The sequence below is a fragment of the Lytechinus pictus genome, chromosome 17 (genome assembly GCF_037042905.1).
Source record: "Lytechinus pictus isolate F3 Inbred chromosome 17, Lp3.0, whole genome shotgun sequence".
In the NCBI taxonomy this organism is placed as follows: domain Eukaryota; kingdom Metazoa; phylum Echinodermata; class Echinoidea; order Temnopleuroida; family Toxopneustidae; genus Lytechinus; species Lytechinus pictus.
In genome coordinates this window covers 10810794-10828481 of record NC_087261.1, presented here as the reverse complement: position 1 = coordinate 10828481, position 17688 = coordinate 10810794, and the positions used below count along the sequence as shown (strand labels likewise).

At 39.9% G+C, this 17688-nt stretch overlaps 1 protein-coding gene across 1 annotated transcript; it reads left to right on the top strand.

Moving 5' to 3' along the window:
• The first annotated feature begins 2902 nt into the window (after positions 1-2902).
• Positions 2903-17425, top strand: LOC135157154 (protein extra-macrochaetae-like). The gene is made up of 3 exons (XM_064111829.1): positions 2903-6146; positions 13156-13311; positions 15871-17425. Exons 1-2 carry the CDS (start codon positions 5616-5618, stop codon positions 13249-13251), a joined length of 627 nt encoding a protein of 208 aa, XP_063967899.1. The 5' UTR covers positions 2903-5615; the 3' UTR covers positions 13252-13311; positions 15871-17425.
• The last annotated feature ends 263 nt before the right edge of the window (positions 17426-17688 follow it).

Sequence of the window (17688 nt, the reverse complement as noted above, 5' to 3'; positions counted from 1 at the left end):
GTCTTGGAGCAAAGATTTGACCCTAAATTGAAGTTCTAAAAGAAGGAACAAATAACAGCGATTGTCAAAGTCAAATTACTTGTGTTTTTAATTGATAAGTGCCATTGTGGGTTTCAAAAAGGCCCACTTGTTCTGATGTAGGCATAACGTAGGGACGCCATAAAAACGAGGGTGTGGTCTTCTTTTTCGTATTCACTAAACTGTCTTTTAATTCCTTCATTTTCCATTTCATCCGATGTTGATCCTGGTGTGGATCCGCATACATTCGTAATTCCGAAGGTTCGTATTTCCGAAGGTTCGTAATTCTGAAGGTTCGTTAATCCGAAAACGAAATAAGGTTCGTAAATCCGAAGGTTCGTTAGTCCGAAAACGAAATGAGGTTCGTAATTCCGAAGGTTCGTTAATCCGATAACGAAATGAGGTTCGTAATTCCGAAGGTTCGTTAGTCCGAAAACGAACCTTATTTCGTTTTCGGACTAACGAACCTTCGGAATTACGAAGTGTAACCATGGACCTATTCGTAATAGGTCCATGGTGTAACCGTGTGGATTATGGTTAGTCCAGTTTGGCCCCATGTCAGAGCGAAGCTGCCCCCCCCCCCCCCCAACGCCCAACAGATTCCGCCACTTCGCCCGGATGGTCAGGGCAGGGAAGATGCAGGGATCATCGTGTAAAAAAAAGTTTTGGGCTTCCCCCAACTTCGCTGGTCCAGAGAAGTCCCCTAAGTGGTGCCGAAAACGTGTAATTAACGTCAAATGAAAATACGACGGATTGAATGGTCGTAATTCGTCGAGGCGTCAAATAGTCTATGCGATCTTCCAGCTCAGAACTCACACAAGTTTTCATATGTAATTGCCCACCGTCGCTATGTGTTTATGAGTTATTTTTAATAAAGATAATGTAAATGCATTCTAATGATATGATATTGTGTATTTGGAAGTTATTCAATCTTTCAATCTGTCGGTGTAACAACTTTATCAAGTGTCGAACTTTTTAAAGTCTGAATAAAAGACTTTGCGACGTCTCAGGCGGGGAGTGCAGGTGTGCAGTCGACGGGTGTGAATAGTGGATGCCCCCAAAGACCCGACCACCAGTTTAGCAAAGTGGCGATCCCAAAAGCCATTTATCGTTGCTCTCGATAGTTTGTTAGTAATTGATTCAGGCTGCGGCGTGCCTTTGATGTTGGTGATTGGCGTTTGGGTTGCTATGGCGACCGCCAGCCCGGCGCCCGTCTGCTATCGGATTGTGGGTGGATGAATGGATGACGTCACGGATCGTGGCGCCGGTCTGTCGCCGTGAGCTCTGGTAGTATTGGAGGGGGGCTTAGGAGGGCCAATTAATCACCTGTCATTGGGAACCAGTGGAGTTCCACCACACCCTTATTCTCAAAATACGAACCCTGTGCTACCACAGGTGGACAATACAAGCGATTAAAATCGTGAAACTTGCCATGTTAACATTCTGAGACACATGAGATGATTAGCAAATAATTTTAGGACGTGCTTTCCTTCATTTATGATGTTAAATGCAATGTTTTGGAGCATTAAAATCCAACATACATACCGAATCGGTTGATTAGGGTTTAGCTTTGAGACTAATGATTCTGGAGGGAGGTGTAGGGGCTTAGAATGGGCATGTTTACAGGTTTACCTTCGATAAAGAATAGGTGGAGTGTTTGGATTACTGGCATGTTCGTCTGCACAGCTGTGAACGGTTTATTTTGGTATAATGCCTATTCGACCAACTCGTCTACTATCATATGGTCTACCATCATTTCGTCCACAATATCCACAAGGTCTAATTGCCATTTTGTCCACTTACCTTTCGTTTAATAACCAGTTGGTTTAACAGCCATTAAGTCCATATAGCATTTGGTCTAATGGGACTAAGTGTAATTGGACGGGGAATAAATGAAAATAGAAATTAGAATAGATATTAGACCAACTGTTTATGAGACAAAGTGGTCATGGACGAGTTGGTGATTAGACGAAGTGATGACTGAACCAAAATGGTTGTGAGACGAAATGTTGATAGACGGAATGGCATTATAGACTAAATGAAGGAAGACAATGTGATGAGTGGACGAGTTGGCGAATTGGCAATTTATCCTGCGGGTTGAACTGGTTCTTGCATGGACCTACTTCCGTGGAGGTAGGTAATTGGTGGGTCCGCGAGGTTACCTTGCAACGGCAAGGGTTGTGTAGGTTTCTGGTTCGACCAAGGAGTACGAGTTACTCCTATGGCTCTATATACATTTCTGACTGGTTTATTTCCAATTGGTCTAATGCCAATTCGTCTAATTCCCAATTCAACTCGTCTATTATTATTTGGTCTATCATCAATTCGTCCACTATCCACATGGTCTAATTGCCACTTCGTCCACTCACCATTTCGTCTAATATCCAGTTGGTCCAATGACCATTTAGTCCTTAAATCATTTGGTCTATTTGGGCGAAATGAATGAAAACAAAATGTGTATAAGACCAACTGGTTATTAGACGAAATGGTCATTGACGAACTGGTGATTAGACAAAGTGATTTATTTATTGGACCAAATAGTTATTTAGACCAAATGGTTGTTAGACGAAATGTTGATGGACGGAAAGGCATTAGACTAAATGAAGGTAGACCATGTGATGAGTGGACGAGTTGGCATCGACAGTTTGCCTTTCTGACTGCAGACATGGAGCTCCGGCATGGAGCACATATTAATATCATATATCATATATGTAATTATGAAAGTATAGCCCTTTTCCTGTTCCGAAATATACATTTTTTTTGTAAAGTTTGTACTGAAAAAAAAATGGCGCTTCTACATGTATATTCTAAGGGGAGGCATCCAAAGTTAATATTATAACAATCATTACATGTAAAACGAAACAACAAAACAACTTTTCCAGCATTTGAAAAATATTTTATTTTCATGACAATGTTCTGTAGCCTGTTGGCTCGCCTGATGACTTTGGGGATTTCGCCCTATTTTTTATTAGGTGACATATACGAGAAGCACATCCATTCGCCCCCCCCCCCCTATATTTCTCTCTTTCAGTCTCTACTAGGAATAATCATGTCTGTTGTCACGATCAGACAGATTTGAGAATTCCATCACTCTGTTATCAGGTCATCAAACAAAGTCAAAATTTGTTCAGCTTGACACCCGTCACTGCCAAGTTGCTCCCCCGGGGGAGCCCGCGCTGGAGGAGGACTGCCCGTCCTGTTCGGCAAATGGTCTGAACTTTGCCCGAAACGACGTGTTCCTTGAGGAGAGAATGATGATGGTATCTTAGATTTTTCGATAGAGAAAATAATTTTCTCTTCTATTTTATTCAACATGTAACAGTTACGAAAACAATCTAAAAACATAAAGAGAAAGCAGGAATATTCCTTTTGGACAATGTTAGGTGTTTTAACAGTAATTGCATGTATATGCCACAAATTAAAACTGCCCCAAAAATAATATTTTCACACCATGTACATCTTCTCTTATATTAATACTCCTAATTGGGTCTGATTTTGAAAACGTAAATAACGATTTATGAAAACCTTTTCAATAGTGAAAGTGGATTTTATCAATTGCTTTTATCAATATCATATGATTTAGCGAAATGCCGCCCCCTTGTGTTCGGTCTTAGCGATATAATTAAGATAGTGAAGGTTGTGACTACAATTATGGCATTTGAGTATATTTACCGGGTTAAGTAATTATTAACACCACTGTTGATAGACAGGCAATATGCTATTCACTTGCACATGACAATGTCCTCTATGCTTTGAAAACATCATTATGAGTCTATAATGATTTTCACGCGAAAACTAAGACGATTTCATCAAGAACCCTGAAATGTTTATGTTGGTCTTAATGAAATTTCTGGTGTTAATAAAAGAGGAGAGTGACAGCATTGTTTTGATAAACGCCTTTACTTTACTGGGAAACCCCCTCTGAGTAACGACCATGACATGACGCGTCTCTAATTTGTTTGTTTGTCATGTTAGTTTGAACTTGTATGAATGTCATTTCATCAATCACCATCCTGGCGCTTTCAGCGTTGAACTTGGAAATGACCACTGGAATATTTATAATCTTTTAGTGAAGAACTTCTTTTTATTTAAATTTAAGCTAATTCCGTTAATCGTTCCGACGAATCTGTGAAGATAATTGTTGTCTCAGTCGTTTCTACGAATTTCAAAGCTCAGCTAATTCCTAATTTGTTGCCGAGGCCATTTCTAGTTATAACATTCTGGTATGCAGGATATCGTCTTTGCTAATTTGAACTACATGTACGTGCAATTTCAATCAAAGGATAAACTCGAACGATTTAGACTGGCAATTCTATCGGATTTTAATAATTATGATGACAATTACAAGGGAAATGTATATTTAGGCCCTATATAATATTTCGAATGACTGTATCTACTAGTAAGACTGCAACGATAAGCTGCATTTTTCACACAAGGAGTAAAAATCAGTATTATAATCTTTAAAAAAAAAGAAGTAAAGAAGAAACCATTTGGAAACGAGCGAGCAAAACGACCGAGCTGAGGATATATGCCTACATGTGTACCCCTCCGCATATTTTGACATGACCCTGAACTTCCTGAAGGATAAAGATGCAAATTACTTTGGGTTACTTTTTATTTGAAAAAAATGTAATGGAAAGGGTAGGTTTATGAAGGCGCTGTCACCCACACCGCCCCCTCCCCTCCTGTTGCGTACCGAAATGCGACAGTGCAGTGTAGCTTTCTGATCATATAATTGTACTGGTTAATTGGCAAGTAGAATCCCTGATCATAATATTAGGACTTTGTTTTTTAAATAGAGCTTCTTTCAAGTGCAATCTTATCTCGAAGATGAACATAAAATCTTCTAAAGATCTATAGATAAATTTTGATTGGCCTCTGTCAATGGGGCCAACAGATAACACGAGGGATAGGTGATCGCCCGTAATTAATCAAATGCTGCAATATGATTGGTCGAGTCCGGCTGTGCGATGGTAGTCGTAATTTACCCCAGCGTGAAATAGTCCCCGAGGTCCTGCGTGACTTCTCATGACACACAATTCACGACAGTGCACGTACACTATATCGCCCGCATACTATTGCCTGCATGCCATACGGCTGTGCGTACGAGCCTGGAACGTGTGTGTGTATTTTGCATGCACCGATGCGTACAGTGCGATATACCTGGCTTTCTCGCTTATCGGTGGAGTACATTCCTGACGATACTCACAAGCCGATAGTCCTTGATTACAGAGAACACGTATTTCTTTCATCTGTCGCTCATTGACATTTTTTTATCAAGCGTCCTAATTTCAAAGTTTTGGAGTGCTTTCTCTGCTGCGATCTGGAGATAAAGTACATAAGTGAATACATCCCATGTCTATTTCAAAGTGATTATCTCGCTCATTAGTTGCTTTCGAGTCACATCCTGCTATGAAATAAAACTCTGCAGCTGCAGTGCTAATTTTCGAATTTCCACACAGTCCAAGTCTCAAGAGCAGTAATCTATTTCAAGCATCGGATACAAGCTCAGAAACGTTGACAGTGAAACGTCTTCTTGTGAAGACATTTATTGCGATCATCAGTTACTAGGAAGAGATATTCGAATCACAGCCATCATGAAGCAACCACAGATGCAGACGGCTGTACAACACCAGCAGTATCCAGCGAACCTCCATCACACGCTCCCCTTGCACGCCGGCGGAGAAAAGAAGCAGAAACGCGCTGGAGTCTCAAATTTCACCATGTCGGATTGTTACGAAAAACTGAAGCAACTGGTGCCGACAATCCCCAAGAACAGGAAAGTCACGCGAGTAGAAATCCTGCAACATGTCATAGACTATATCCAGGACTTGCAGACGGCGTTAGAAGGAAAGAATATCGATGTGAAAATGATGGGGAGCGTGAATGCGCTTACCGGGATGATCACTGACTCTATGGCCATGCCCGCCCCGGCCGCTTCCAACAGGATGCCGTTCACTACCATAGTCCCTCAGCAACAGGGCCATCAGCAGATGACATGCCCGCCAGCCACACCGCTCGGGGTACACACACAGAGTAACGCGAGACAACATCAGCAGCAATGCTACCCTCAACAAACATCTCTCTTTCATCATCAGGGATACAGTGATTATCATCAAAGACAACAGGTATTAATTTTTTTTCACAAAATAGTCTGGGAAAGAACATCTACGTACAGTCATGGCCGTGTAATTGATCATTGGCAGCATATAGCATTTGTGATGTTTATCTCTCCTTGGTCATAACTTCAATAAGCCAGCCTAGCGCCTGATAACATACACATTTACAATAATTATCGATTCCACGTATCGTCATGATCTTGCATAATTCTGATTAACATTTTGTTCAATATACTTTTTTGATAAAAGCCAATAAATCATGCTAATTTTAAATTTATATCCATTCTTCTATTTCTAAGTCATTGCTGTACCATACCATGCACCATCATGCTCATGTCAAGATGTATGAATAGCTCCATGGATACACTGACTAAGTTACACTAAATATGAATGACATCTGGCATGTCTGGTGAAGCTTTAATAAGCCTTAAACTAAACAGTCGAGCGGCCCCACATCCTGGTTTTCCTCAATAATTTGCCTTGTCAATATTTTTTGCCATTTTGCAGATGTCCCATATAATATATCCTCAATAAAAGGACTGAGTAAAGTAAAGTTTCTGACGTCATTGTCTTGAACCAAATTTACCAGCCTTTTTCTTCACTCGACGCTGTCAATGAAAGACCAGCTGTATCATGGTTATTCTTGTAATACCATTCAATATGCGATGGTCCTTTCTGGCATTTCCTTTCATCTGCAGTTCTATTGTGTAGTTCTTTGGAAGTAACCCCATAGCCAAGTCCGCCTTCCTTTCTATCGTCCTCTTTTCAATTCCGCCTCGGTCGAACACCCCAGCTGTTGCTCCCCAACACTTGGTCCCCGTTTTCCCTCGAACAATCCTTTCAGAATTCATTCATGTGTTGTTTCAGCTTCGTGATAAAAACAGACGGGAGAGAAAGGAAACATAGCTAATCTGCTAATCGTTAATGAGGATTATGTGGCGAAGATATGACCTTGCGAAAAAATAGCGTTCTTAGAAACGTCGCCCACATTTGACTGGTTGTGCTTGCGATCAAATTGTATTTCATTCCGATGGTCATGTAATTTTTTTTCTTCATTTTCATTCATCGATTGTAGAAGGCAAGACCATGAAAACATGGTTTGTGTTGAACAAGGAAGGTCTAATTTCCTTAGGTTCACATTATATTATAGGCCCTATGGTTTATAATTATTTTAATAGGGCTTACAAGCCTACAGTACATCTATATGTACACTCCCGTGTCCTCGATCCTCCAATGTTGATATTTCCGAAGCCTTCACGCTTTCTATATTAGTGCTAATGTGTTGTTTGGTTGTGATTCTGATATTACGCTGATCTTCCATGACTAGTTTCGGTATCACCGTTACTGAGGTTGACGTTGTTCGACCTTGCATCAGGAAGTTTTGCAAATGTTATGCATTCGAATCCTAGGTCAAATCATGGCATTGATTATGAATGAAGCAGTATCCCGTAATTGAAGTGACTGAAATTGAAAGTATGCCCATACACTGAAAAATTTGAAGCTCTTTCCAGCGTATTCGAAGGAGGAAGTTGTGAACTCGACTGCCGACCACCAAAGCAGGAAAGACCACCTGGCTGAAGTGACTTTTGCAGCTCGAGATGAAGAGGTTCCTGGTTTATTTTAATGCTATCAAAGAATTCAAGCGGACACACCTGTTTTCCTGGTGTGCAATAGTCCCGGTAAGAAGGTTGCATCCTTCTCCAAGTGGAAACTGCATCATGAAGGGGTGGCAATGCATGTCTAAAGGTTAGAACTAAAAATGGGTTGTACAAAAATGTGTTAATTTAGAGAAACACATTGCATGTGCGAAGAATCCACAATGATCCGTAGCCCGTGTCGATGTATACCCCTTTACCACATTTAAAAGTTATTTGCCGCAGTTGGGAAATTTTAATTAGTATACTGTTATGTCATGTGGTTTAGCAAAAAGCCTCTTAATTTTGCTGTCTTAAAATATACTTGCGAGTTGCTATTGAAGGGCTTTCCTATAAACTATTGATCTCGCTCCCTCCTCAGCTCAGGCTGAAAGAGCCAAAGACCGTGTGATGGCGCTATTGACGTTCGCCCCCGACCTGAACCCTACCCATCTGGCCCTCTTCTGAGGCACGCGGGGGCGTGGTCTTACTTGTTTTGTTTTTTTTTTCTTCAAAATATCTGCTATATTATTCCTTCGTAGATGAACAATTGTCACCTGAGTCCCTATTTTTCCTTGGAGAAAATCTCCCAATCGGAAATACCACGACAGTTGTGAGTGAAGTAGGACAGCGTCCCATGACAACCTTACTCTGTGCCTACCATCTGCCATTACCTGAGAACCTCTAACCCATCTCCTCGCACTCGCAGCAAACTGACCGTATGGGACTACATCAAGTCGGGCTCTGCAGGAGCCGTTGCCATTTTAATCCATTAGCAATTTCGGGCAAGCTGTGATCGTAGCCCTGTGGATACTTTCATGCATAATTATCAAGATTAAAGTTTTAGAGGTGCTTCTCCGACCATCTGTACACCTTGCAGATCGTTGTCAAGTTTAGTGTCTCCCATTGTTTCATTGCCCATTCGGTTCCTAATCACGCTAATGCATACATACCAAGCGACATCTGCGAAGCAATCAAAATAGATCTTGCTCCACTGATTCTTTACGAAATTTATTTAGAATGTAATAAAGAGGAGATTGAATTGAAATAATATATTGAAAGGAACACTTCTTGATAAAGTCGGTATGTCAGTAACGTTATGACGAAAGTGAAACGCTCTGACGCTGACAGATATTCCCCCTGCATTCGAGTCGATTTTAATCTGGAACAAATGTTTATTATTTTATCAGGGTTTTATGGAAGTGAAGGTGGAGGGGTGTACCGCTTATTATTTCCATTTGCTTTTGTAGAGCCTTATAGATAAGAGGAATGTGTGCTAACGCGAATGGGGGGGGGGTCCAAATCGCATTATAGTAAACTCGGACATCTTCTCTATTGTTTCGATTCGTCAAGATCCCTTATGGCACATCTTCCATCTGTGTGTCATGTAGATACGCACCTTACAGACGGCTCTGACATAGGGTAAGCCGCGACATGCCCCCTGTCGCAACAGAACCCCTGGAGAGATTTGGTCGATATATGCGTTGACGATACAGTGTATCTCTTTGCTTTGGGTGAAAAAACGGCCAAATGTCAGAGGCCAAATGGTATGAAAAGAAATGCCATATATAGATAAACTGTTACCATTATGTAGCCTATTTTTTTCGAGATGATTCTGTAACGGTTTGAGATGAACACGTAGGGGAGACTTTTTTGGACTGGGTCCATGGTTTGAAAGGTCTTCCTCCACGCCGTCTGGGTCTGTGTCTCCAGACGAATTGACCATCTTGTCTTGGGTCAGCTACTCCGATGATAGATCCAGGAGCCAGTCTCCCTTTCCCAAACGAGGACCGTATTGAGCTTGTATCGGACCAAGAAGCGAAATCCTATAAGCCATGGTTCATACCAATCTACAATCCATAGGATTCTGACAAAGATAAGAACATAAGCCCAATCATTCATTAATTTGAACAATAATAATTGTAACACTACGATTATAGTGATAAAATTAAGAAAATGGGGGGAAAATCCCCTGTAAACACTTTCTGGGGAGACTTTTGTTCTGGCATGATATTTTCATTATATTGTTCATGTGGTATACTATACTTGAAATGAAATAGCTCTATGCTTGAACACAGTAGCAGATCATGTTTCTGCGATATAATCCTATCGCAATATTTTCTAAAGTCCTCTGAATCCAGGCAAATCCCTAAAATGGTAACATGATGTGAATATTACATAGCGTTTGTGAAGAAATACAATGATATGATGAGATTAAAGACTTGGAATATGTAAAGGATTATCAATCTTTTGATCAGCTGTAGATGCCTTCGGCCGCGGATAACACAATTCATTTGATATGACAGCTGTAAGAGGATGATTATTATTGCTACAAATGCATATTTAATCCCGACATATGCTTTGATCTTTTGAATTAATTTATACTAAATTTAGATAATCATAAGGTTGTTCAATAATGAAATTTCATATTTTAGGTGAAAGTTCAAGTTTTATCATTTTGCAAATTTGTGTTGGATCATTGCAACCAATAGATAAGAAATAGCCACCAAGAAACAGATTTCAATTTAAAAAAAATAAACGAAATGTTACGGAATTTCTCATTAGTTCCACTCGTTTAGACACCGTTTACATATCGTTATGTATACTGAGATGCAAATAAAATGCAGTGTCAATATTATTGACAAAGTTGCGGTTCCATGATATGATTACAATTCGGTTGAAATTGAGATCCCTTAACCTTGATTTTTTTAATCGACCGTTTGGATTTTCTGTTAATTCTACGTTGGGGGTTTTGTGAAAACGTTTTATATTGGTTGCTTTCGAAATCTTGATATTATTTATAGATGGTCGCAAAGGAAAATCATTTTTACGATCATGGATACTTTGTTATCAGATATTTATTTCTTTATTGGATGTTATTGAATCACTCGTTTAAATTAAAAGCTCATTGGGGCATCTCAATACCTTTTATTCGCATGCATCCTTCTCACTGCAGCTCCAAGTCAGTTTGCTTTTTAATTGTTCGCGCTCGCTCACAATCAATAACCTAGCATTCCAAAACACCAAAGAGTGACATTAAATTCAATATTTTTTCTCCGCGGCTGAGTAATTTTGTCAGGTGTGCGGTTGATATTTTTGAAAAACAAGAAGCCACCTGTGTTACACGACCTCCTTTTGTTTTCTATGAATATGACGAGGGGGTTGTTTTTATTTTGAAACTCATTGGACGAATCCTTGCCAATTTGCGCCCATTGCTCGATGCGGTTTTGACAATTAGCAATGAACATAATGGCAGAATGGAACTAATGTGTTATCGTGGGATACAGGCCTGTGAGCACATTATAACATCTGTTATCAAATTTCGTTTTGTTAGTGACTGTCAAACGTGATTGTCCCAAGTGCACTATGGCATCGATTGACAGGCCTATATTATAGATGGAATGGTACTTTACCTATCATTGCCTATAGCATGAAATTTAGATCTAACGGATTTGTGCAAACAAACGTTTCTCAAATTGCAATGGCCGAGTATACCAGGTAACCTCTTTAATGGCATTAATTTGGCTGATTTTATTTTAAAACCCAATATCCAGACTTTTGGCAGACGAAGTAATGAGTAGACTTCGTAAAGTATTTTCCCCGGCTGTGTGGAGAGGGTGATCAATTATTCGAAACGATTTATCGAATTTTTAAATCTCATCGTGAGAAAAGGTCACGTCGGTGGCACAGTGTCTGAATTTATTAGACCTTATGACATAATTTTGATTCCAATGTCACAAAATAACTTTTTGCATAAATTGCACTCAGGCCCTACACACTTTCATCACAACGAAACTAGAATTCATGCCGGACCGCGTCTGATTTGTTTGGTTCTCTTTCGGATTTTACAGAAAGCTAACTGCTGACTTGACTATCTGATCGCATTGATCTTTAGGGCCTACTCATTAACTCGAGAGATGTCCCGCTTATAACAATGCCTTGTTATGTTATCGAAATGGCGACTCCTATTTTCGTTGTTCTATCTGGAATGGCCGGTCGATACTCCGGCCTCTAATCGTGGGAAAATCCTGATTAGGAACAGGCTCTCCTTAGGAGTTCTAATTGGTTTACAGGAGATAGCAGGTGCACCTCCTCTGTATAAACGAGTACCTATAATGGTAGTACTTGACTCGAACCTGAACAGACAAGAGGCTTTTTAAGAAAATGTTTGTGCAAAGAGAATCACTTCTTCCCTTTGATTGACCTCAAGTGGCAAGATCTTGCTATTCCAATATGCCATGATTTATATAGATGTTTACATTTCAGGGTTAAAGTATGATACTTATATGACAAAACAGTGAGATAAGAGGGAAACACAGGGACTGAATTTATAGGTATTTACGACAAGGGAGTTTTCGTGATGCCTTGCAGATGATAATGAACATGAGACTACATGCAGGGTGTGGGGTACAAAATAGAAACCAGCATGAAACACGGTGTGTAGGACTAAAGCTAATTGAGCCAACCAGCATGCCCAAAGTTGCTTGTTTCATATTTAGTTAGTTGAGTGCTTTCTATCCCCTCTGACCTCATTTAATGTCTCGGTGTGATTTCGACTTAAAACTCATTGATGGTGTTATTGGTGTAATAGTCTTTAAGAACCATGATTCATCACCACAAATTGTTCCACTTGTCAACGTACTGCTAGCAATTTGTTCTCAGTACTTACAATTTTTTGCAACGTAGGTTTTCACTATAGTACCGACATTTATCTGCATTTCACTGCTAAATAGTGCAAGTGGGTTTATATTTGGAAGGCAGTGGGAGGTTTCTTGGTGGGGGCGAAGGAACGATGCCGTATCCCTCTTCAGCTGCTTCTCCAAATCATTCAGTAGTAGAACTTAGCTATCGATATAAATTCAGATCAAGAACAAATGTTCTTCTTCGACCCATGGCTGCCTCATGCAGCTACAGTCTTTGATATTGTACATATACATGTTCATGGTATATTCCAAAGATCATCATTGTGATTATGTGACATGAGAAGGGGGGACAGATGCCGTTGGAAGTCTACGGCCATCTGTTCCCCTGATATTTTAATACATGTACGTGTATATATGGCAGTCATGCAATGCAGCTAGTGAGCATGTGTCTAGAGGCCTCAATATAATGAACGAATACATAATGTAAGCCTATATGCGAAATGAAATACTTGAACATTTTGTACAACAGATGCGATCCAGGAGGCATGCATTTTGTTGCTGGTATTTGGTGTTCCTTTGGTAATGTCTGAAGCAATGTTCTGATAACAGCCTTAGGTTCAGCTGATTTCTACATTCTAACCCATGTTCTCAACTGAAAGGGGGGGGGGCAAACTTTCGTATTACATAGAAAAGATTTCTTTCTTCGTTCATTCATTATATTTTCTTTTTATGATCTTGCAGATGAACATGATGTCGCATCCGGGTAGCAGCAAGCTCACTCCCCACCCTTACGAGACTCCCGAAAGTTCACCGGAGTCGAGGCCGTGCAGCTGCTAACAAGATTTCTGAATAGTCTCGCAAAGCTTGGACTTCCTTCTCCCGATACAACCACAGATGGTAAGCCCTGATTCAATCTGAAAATGTTAAGGGATATCAAACGATTAATTGAACGGACTATCTCCTGTTCTCACCCGCGGACATCTGTCAGCATCGCTGGGCAGTCACGCACGCGTTTGCAAACCATACACACAAGGGTTGAGATTGAACGGGTTTGGGGCAGGGAAACGTAAGCTAATGACTCACCTGGAAAACATGACTTCTGAAAAATTGTAATTCGTGAATAAATAAAAAGAAGCATAAAAATATTTTCGTGAAAGTTGGCAACGATCTAGTGATAAGCGCGAACCTCGCCATCCTTTCAACGTGTGTACATATACACGCAGAATTTTAGACCATGTTCTCGATGTTCATGCATGTTGAAATTATTTTTGTAACATCATTATTTAATAGTGAATCACTGTGCCTGAAATCTGGTCTATGACCTGACAACAAGGGTTCATAAAGAGGGCAGTAACTTCCCTCACTCGTTCTATTTCTAAACCCTAAATTTCAAGTCAAATAGCGCATGTGGTCCATCATGCCCATCATCGCTCTGACTTTTTTTCCGCCGTTAGCTCTGGCGTAATGCACCGTGGCAGTGATTGCTTGGAACAGCTGATACTGCTGACGTTGACCTTTGGGTTCCTAAGTTGTGAGGATATAAAATGTCCGTGCTGCTGTGAAACTTACAAGACTGGGGTTTCTCGTTAAAGACGTCTTTAAGACTTCCTTAATGATAGTTAACGAAAAAATGTAAAGAATATTGATAGCCTCAAAACAAAAACTAATAGAGCAAGCAAACCCATCGGTTAGACCTGGTCTTCTGTGAACATCAGGCCAACAACCATGTTCCCGGTGGTAGCAGGATAAAGTAGGAGTAGGCTCCGGTGGCATGCTGAGTTAAAAGAAAATGTTGATGTTGGGAAGGAGAATAAGAAACAGGTTGAAGAAATTTCTGGTAAATATTATTTCCCCCACACGCTCATGAACATGACGGTGAGGTTTCATATACAATCACAAGAGAGCGTGCTGATCCGACCAAATTCAAAGTTGGGACGGAGTTTCACATGGTTAGCGGTGACTCAAATGAACTCGGATAACCCCGGTGTTTTGAAGGTTAACTGTTCGAACACGTATTCCTTCAACAAGGTGTGTGTGTGGACAGGCCTGGAGCCGCTCTCCACCTCCGTGCAAATTCTTGTATGAAGTTGAAAGGTGAATGCCCTCCGACTCGAAGAAGTCTTAGTAATGTCGCCCTTTTACATGTAGCCGTGGGTTGATTAGTTTTGTACCACTTTCACGGAAAACAGCGATAATTGGCCGAAGGTTATGGCGAATTATTATAATAGCCACGTTTTTATAATTGGGGTGGGTCACTCCCTCCGTGGAAGGGCGATACAAGGCACATGTCCGTCATGTTATATCATAGACTTATACCATCACTTATGGTCAGTTGCCTGTATTGTAAGCTGCTGTCACTCTAACTTGTAAAATGTTGCCCCTGTCAATAGGCCTAAAAAGTACACATGTCGATTCTATTACCAAAGACGGTTTGATCATTTTGCTTTCATGAAATATCCTTATTGATTGGAAATAAGAATTGTGCACGTGGTCAGTATTCAATCACAATGGCCGCAGGTTTATGGAGTGAGATATTCAAATACTTGTCGCTTATGTCGCCCCCCCCCCCTCCCAAGCCCTGTCAGGAAATTTTGATCACTGACAACAGGGGTCAGTGTGTGAGGTGCGACCCTGCGGGATTCCCGGAGCGGAGTGACCCACCGTCATGGAATGCGCACCTGCTTACACGTTAAAACCATGACTAGGGACTTCTTGGTTGACTAAAAAGCTGAAACTAAACTTGAAAGAAAAATCGACAGGTGATATCGTTTCGCTGCTCCACGGGTTCTTTCGGTTCCAGGAAGAGGTTATAATTGATTAGGATTAAAGCAATATAGAGAATGTAGAAACTGAAAGATTAAATGATTATTATTTAGGGGGCGCGTCTTCTAAGACTTGATGTCAGCTGTTGCTGTTCCCGCGGTATCTACCAAATGGTTTCACGGAAGCGCGCGAAAGCGAAACTCTGATTATCGTCTGTTTCTCTTCATTGTGTATTATGTTTTTGTTTTTGTGTTGAAGTTTTCCGATATGAATGCCATAGACAGAGATAAGTCATATGTTGATATCTTGGTTAAACTTCCTGTCTTCCGCCGGAAGTCGTCCTGGCCAAGTCAACGAACTTCCGATCAAGATCCAATTTTGTAACTCGTCAAAAGAAAAAAATAAAGCGAACAATTATTTATACTAAAACATTGTCAGTAAATGAACCCAATAACTGCCGGAATCATTGACTGGTTGAATAACCTTTTAAGGAAATGTTGATGTAGGGGTTTTGATCACAAAAAGGCCCAACTGCCTGAAGGGAAAACGCTTTCCATTCACAATATTTTCATTGAGAGAAATGTTTTAGCGAGTTCAGAACACAATGCCAGTCGGATGTTTGCATCCATTATGTTATTTGTTTGAAAATATTGGTATTAACGGTTGTTTCCCTCTTTTTTTCTCTACTTGCAGGTCCCGTTCTGGTAGGTTTAGCCTCTGGTCACTCTCCAGCCTAGCTGAAGACTTAATTTCGGTCCAAACGTCTGGACTGTATGATGACCATCGACCAACCGTTGCTTTTGAGGCGACCAAAGATTCGGTAGTGACGTCATGATTTGGAAGGTGAAATCGCTTTTCACGTGCGTTCCACGTTTTATTGAAAAGGACAATATAAAATGATGTGGACACTGGACCTTGCGAAAGGACTGTAACGGAAAGACCGACACCAAGCAGTGTGACGTCATCACAATCTTGCAGATATGAACAAATGAACGTTATTAAACACGTCTCGAAAATGGAAGAAAGGACATTTATAGGAGAATAAATTAATTTAGACAAAAATATGAGATATTATTTAAGACTATGTATTGTTCTGTCTAGTACAATTGAATATGGATTGTACATATTTCAAATGCTATGATGAATGTCAACACAAAATGGCCATGTCCATTGACTGCTCAGAGTTGCATTAAATTATGAGCAGTCATTGGACGTATTATATATGCACTTCTCCGTGATTACTATTTGTATATATTGAACTGTTTATCACGATGTAGTCATGCATATACCATGTTTGGCGGTTCACACTTTATATATATGTTTATGTCATTGCCAAAACTTGTCGCTCAATGTTTTATGAATGATTTCATTAATATTTGTGATACTTATAATTGAATATATTGTTGTTTGCTCCCCTCCATGCTTGCCATGACTCGGTAGGGGGTTTATTCCAATCAAAGTATTTTAGCAAAGGTATTAAGCGCATATTGAAATGTTGATATCCTCAGTAAAGAATTTATCAGTTTTAGGATTCTGAAAAATTTGATAAACGTTAACAATGGATTTTAGGAGTTTCCTTTATTATATCTCGTCCAAAATTAAACATCCATTCATTAAATGGAAAAACATCTCACCATAGATTATATATCGTTAAGATTGGAATAAATTATACTTGTTATTGCACAATGGTTACATATTGTATGTCCCATTTAAGTTAGGAATGTAAATCCCGGCATGAATCAGATAACAACTATTTGCCAAATTCCTTCATATTGAGGCGATTGTTCGTACTCGCTGTGATTAGAACACGCGTGTGAAAAATCAACAAAATAAAACGGATCATATTCGAGGTTTGTTTATCCTGTGCTGTATTGTTCAAGTGGGCGTATTCATATCTTGATAAGACACCTTTCTAATAAATCATTAACCTGGTTTAAATGCAGCGGAAATATATTCTGATCACGCTAAGAACATAACCGGAAGACATTTTAAGTGGTTAAGATATATTTTTCAATCATGGTCAAGAGAAAATCAACCGATGCAATTCATGTATCAAGCACAAGTTGAAATAAGTACGTTAATTATATATCCCTTTTTATTTCACTGGTATGAATTTTCTTATGATTTCTAATTTCATATTTTGATGTAATTTTGTACTGTGAAATTATGTTCTCGGTTATTGCCGAATAAAAAAAAAAGGATTTCGAGAAAAAATACGTGTCATTAAAAAGTTCCATTGAATTCAAAATGTTGTGAATACTTGCATTTTTGTCCGAGATATATTTTGCTAGATTCTGTAAAACAGTGTGTGTTTGCCCATGATAGAGAGAGAGAGAGTTGGGGGGGGGGGGCTATTCTCAATACGCATGGTGTGAGACAGATATGAAGAGGGGTAGGATGTGGGCTGTATCTGACATGGTAAAATAAGGGAGGAAATATATATGTGTGCAAGTGAACAACTACTGCAAATTGAAATTCAGCAGTCCTGGATGTTGAGATTACGAGGGTGAT

Excerpts from the sequence above, each read along its gene's own strand:
- LOC135157154 (XM_064111829.1), top strand. The coding sequence starts at position 5,616 with ATGAAGCAACCACAGATGCAGACGGCTGTACAACACCAGCAGTATCCA. Across the intron at positions 6,147-13,155 it reads ATTATCATCAAAGACAACAG|ATGAACATGATGTCGCATCC; the intron begins GTATTAATTTTT and ends ATGATCTTGCAG.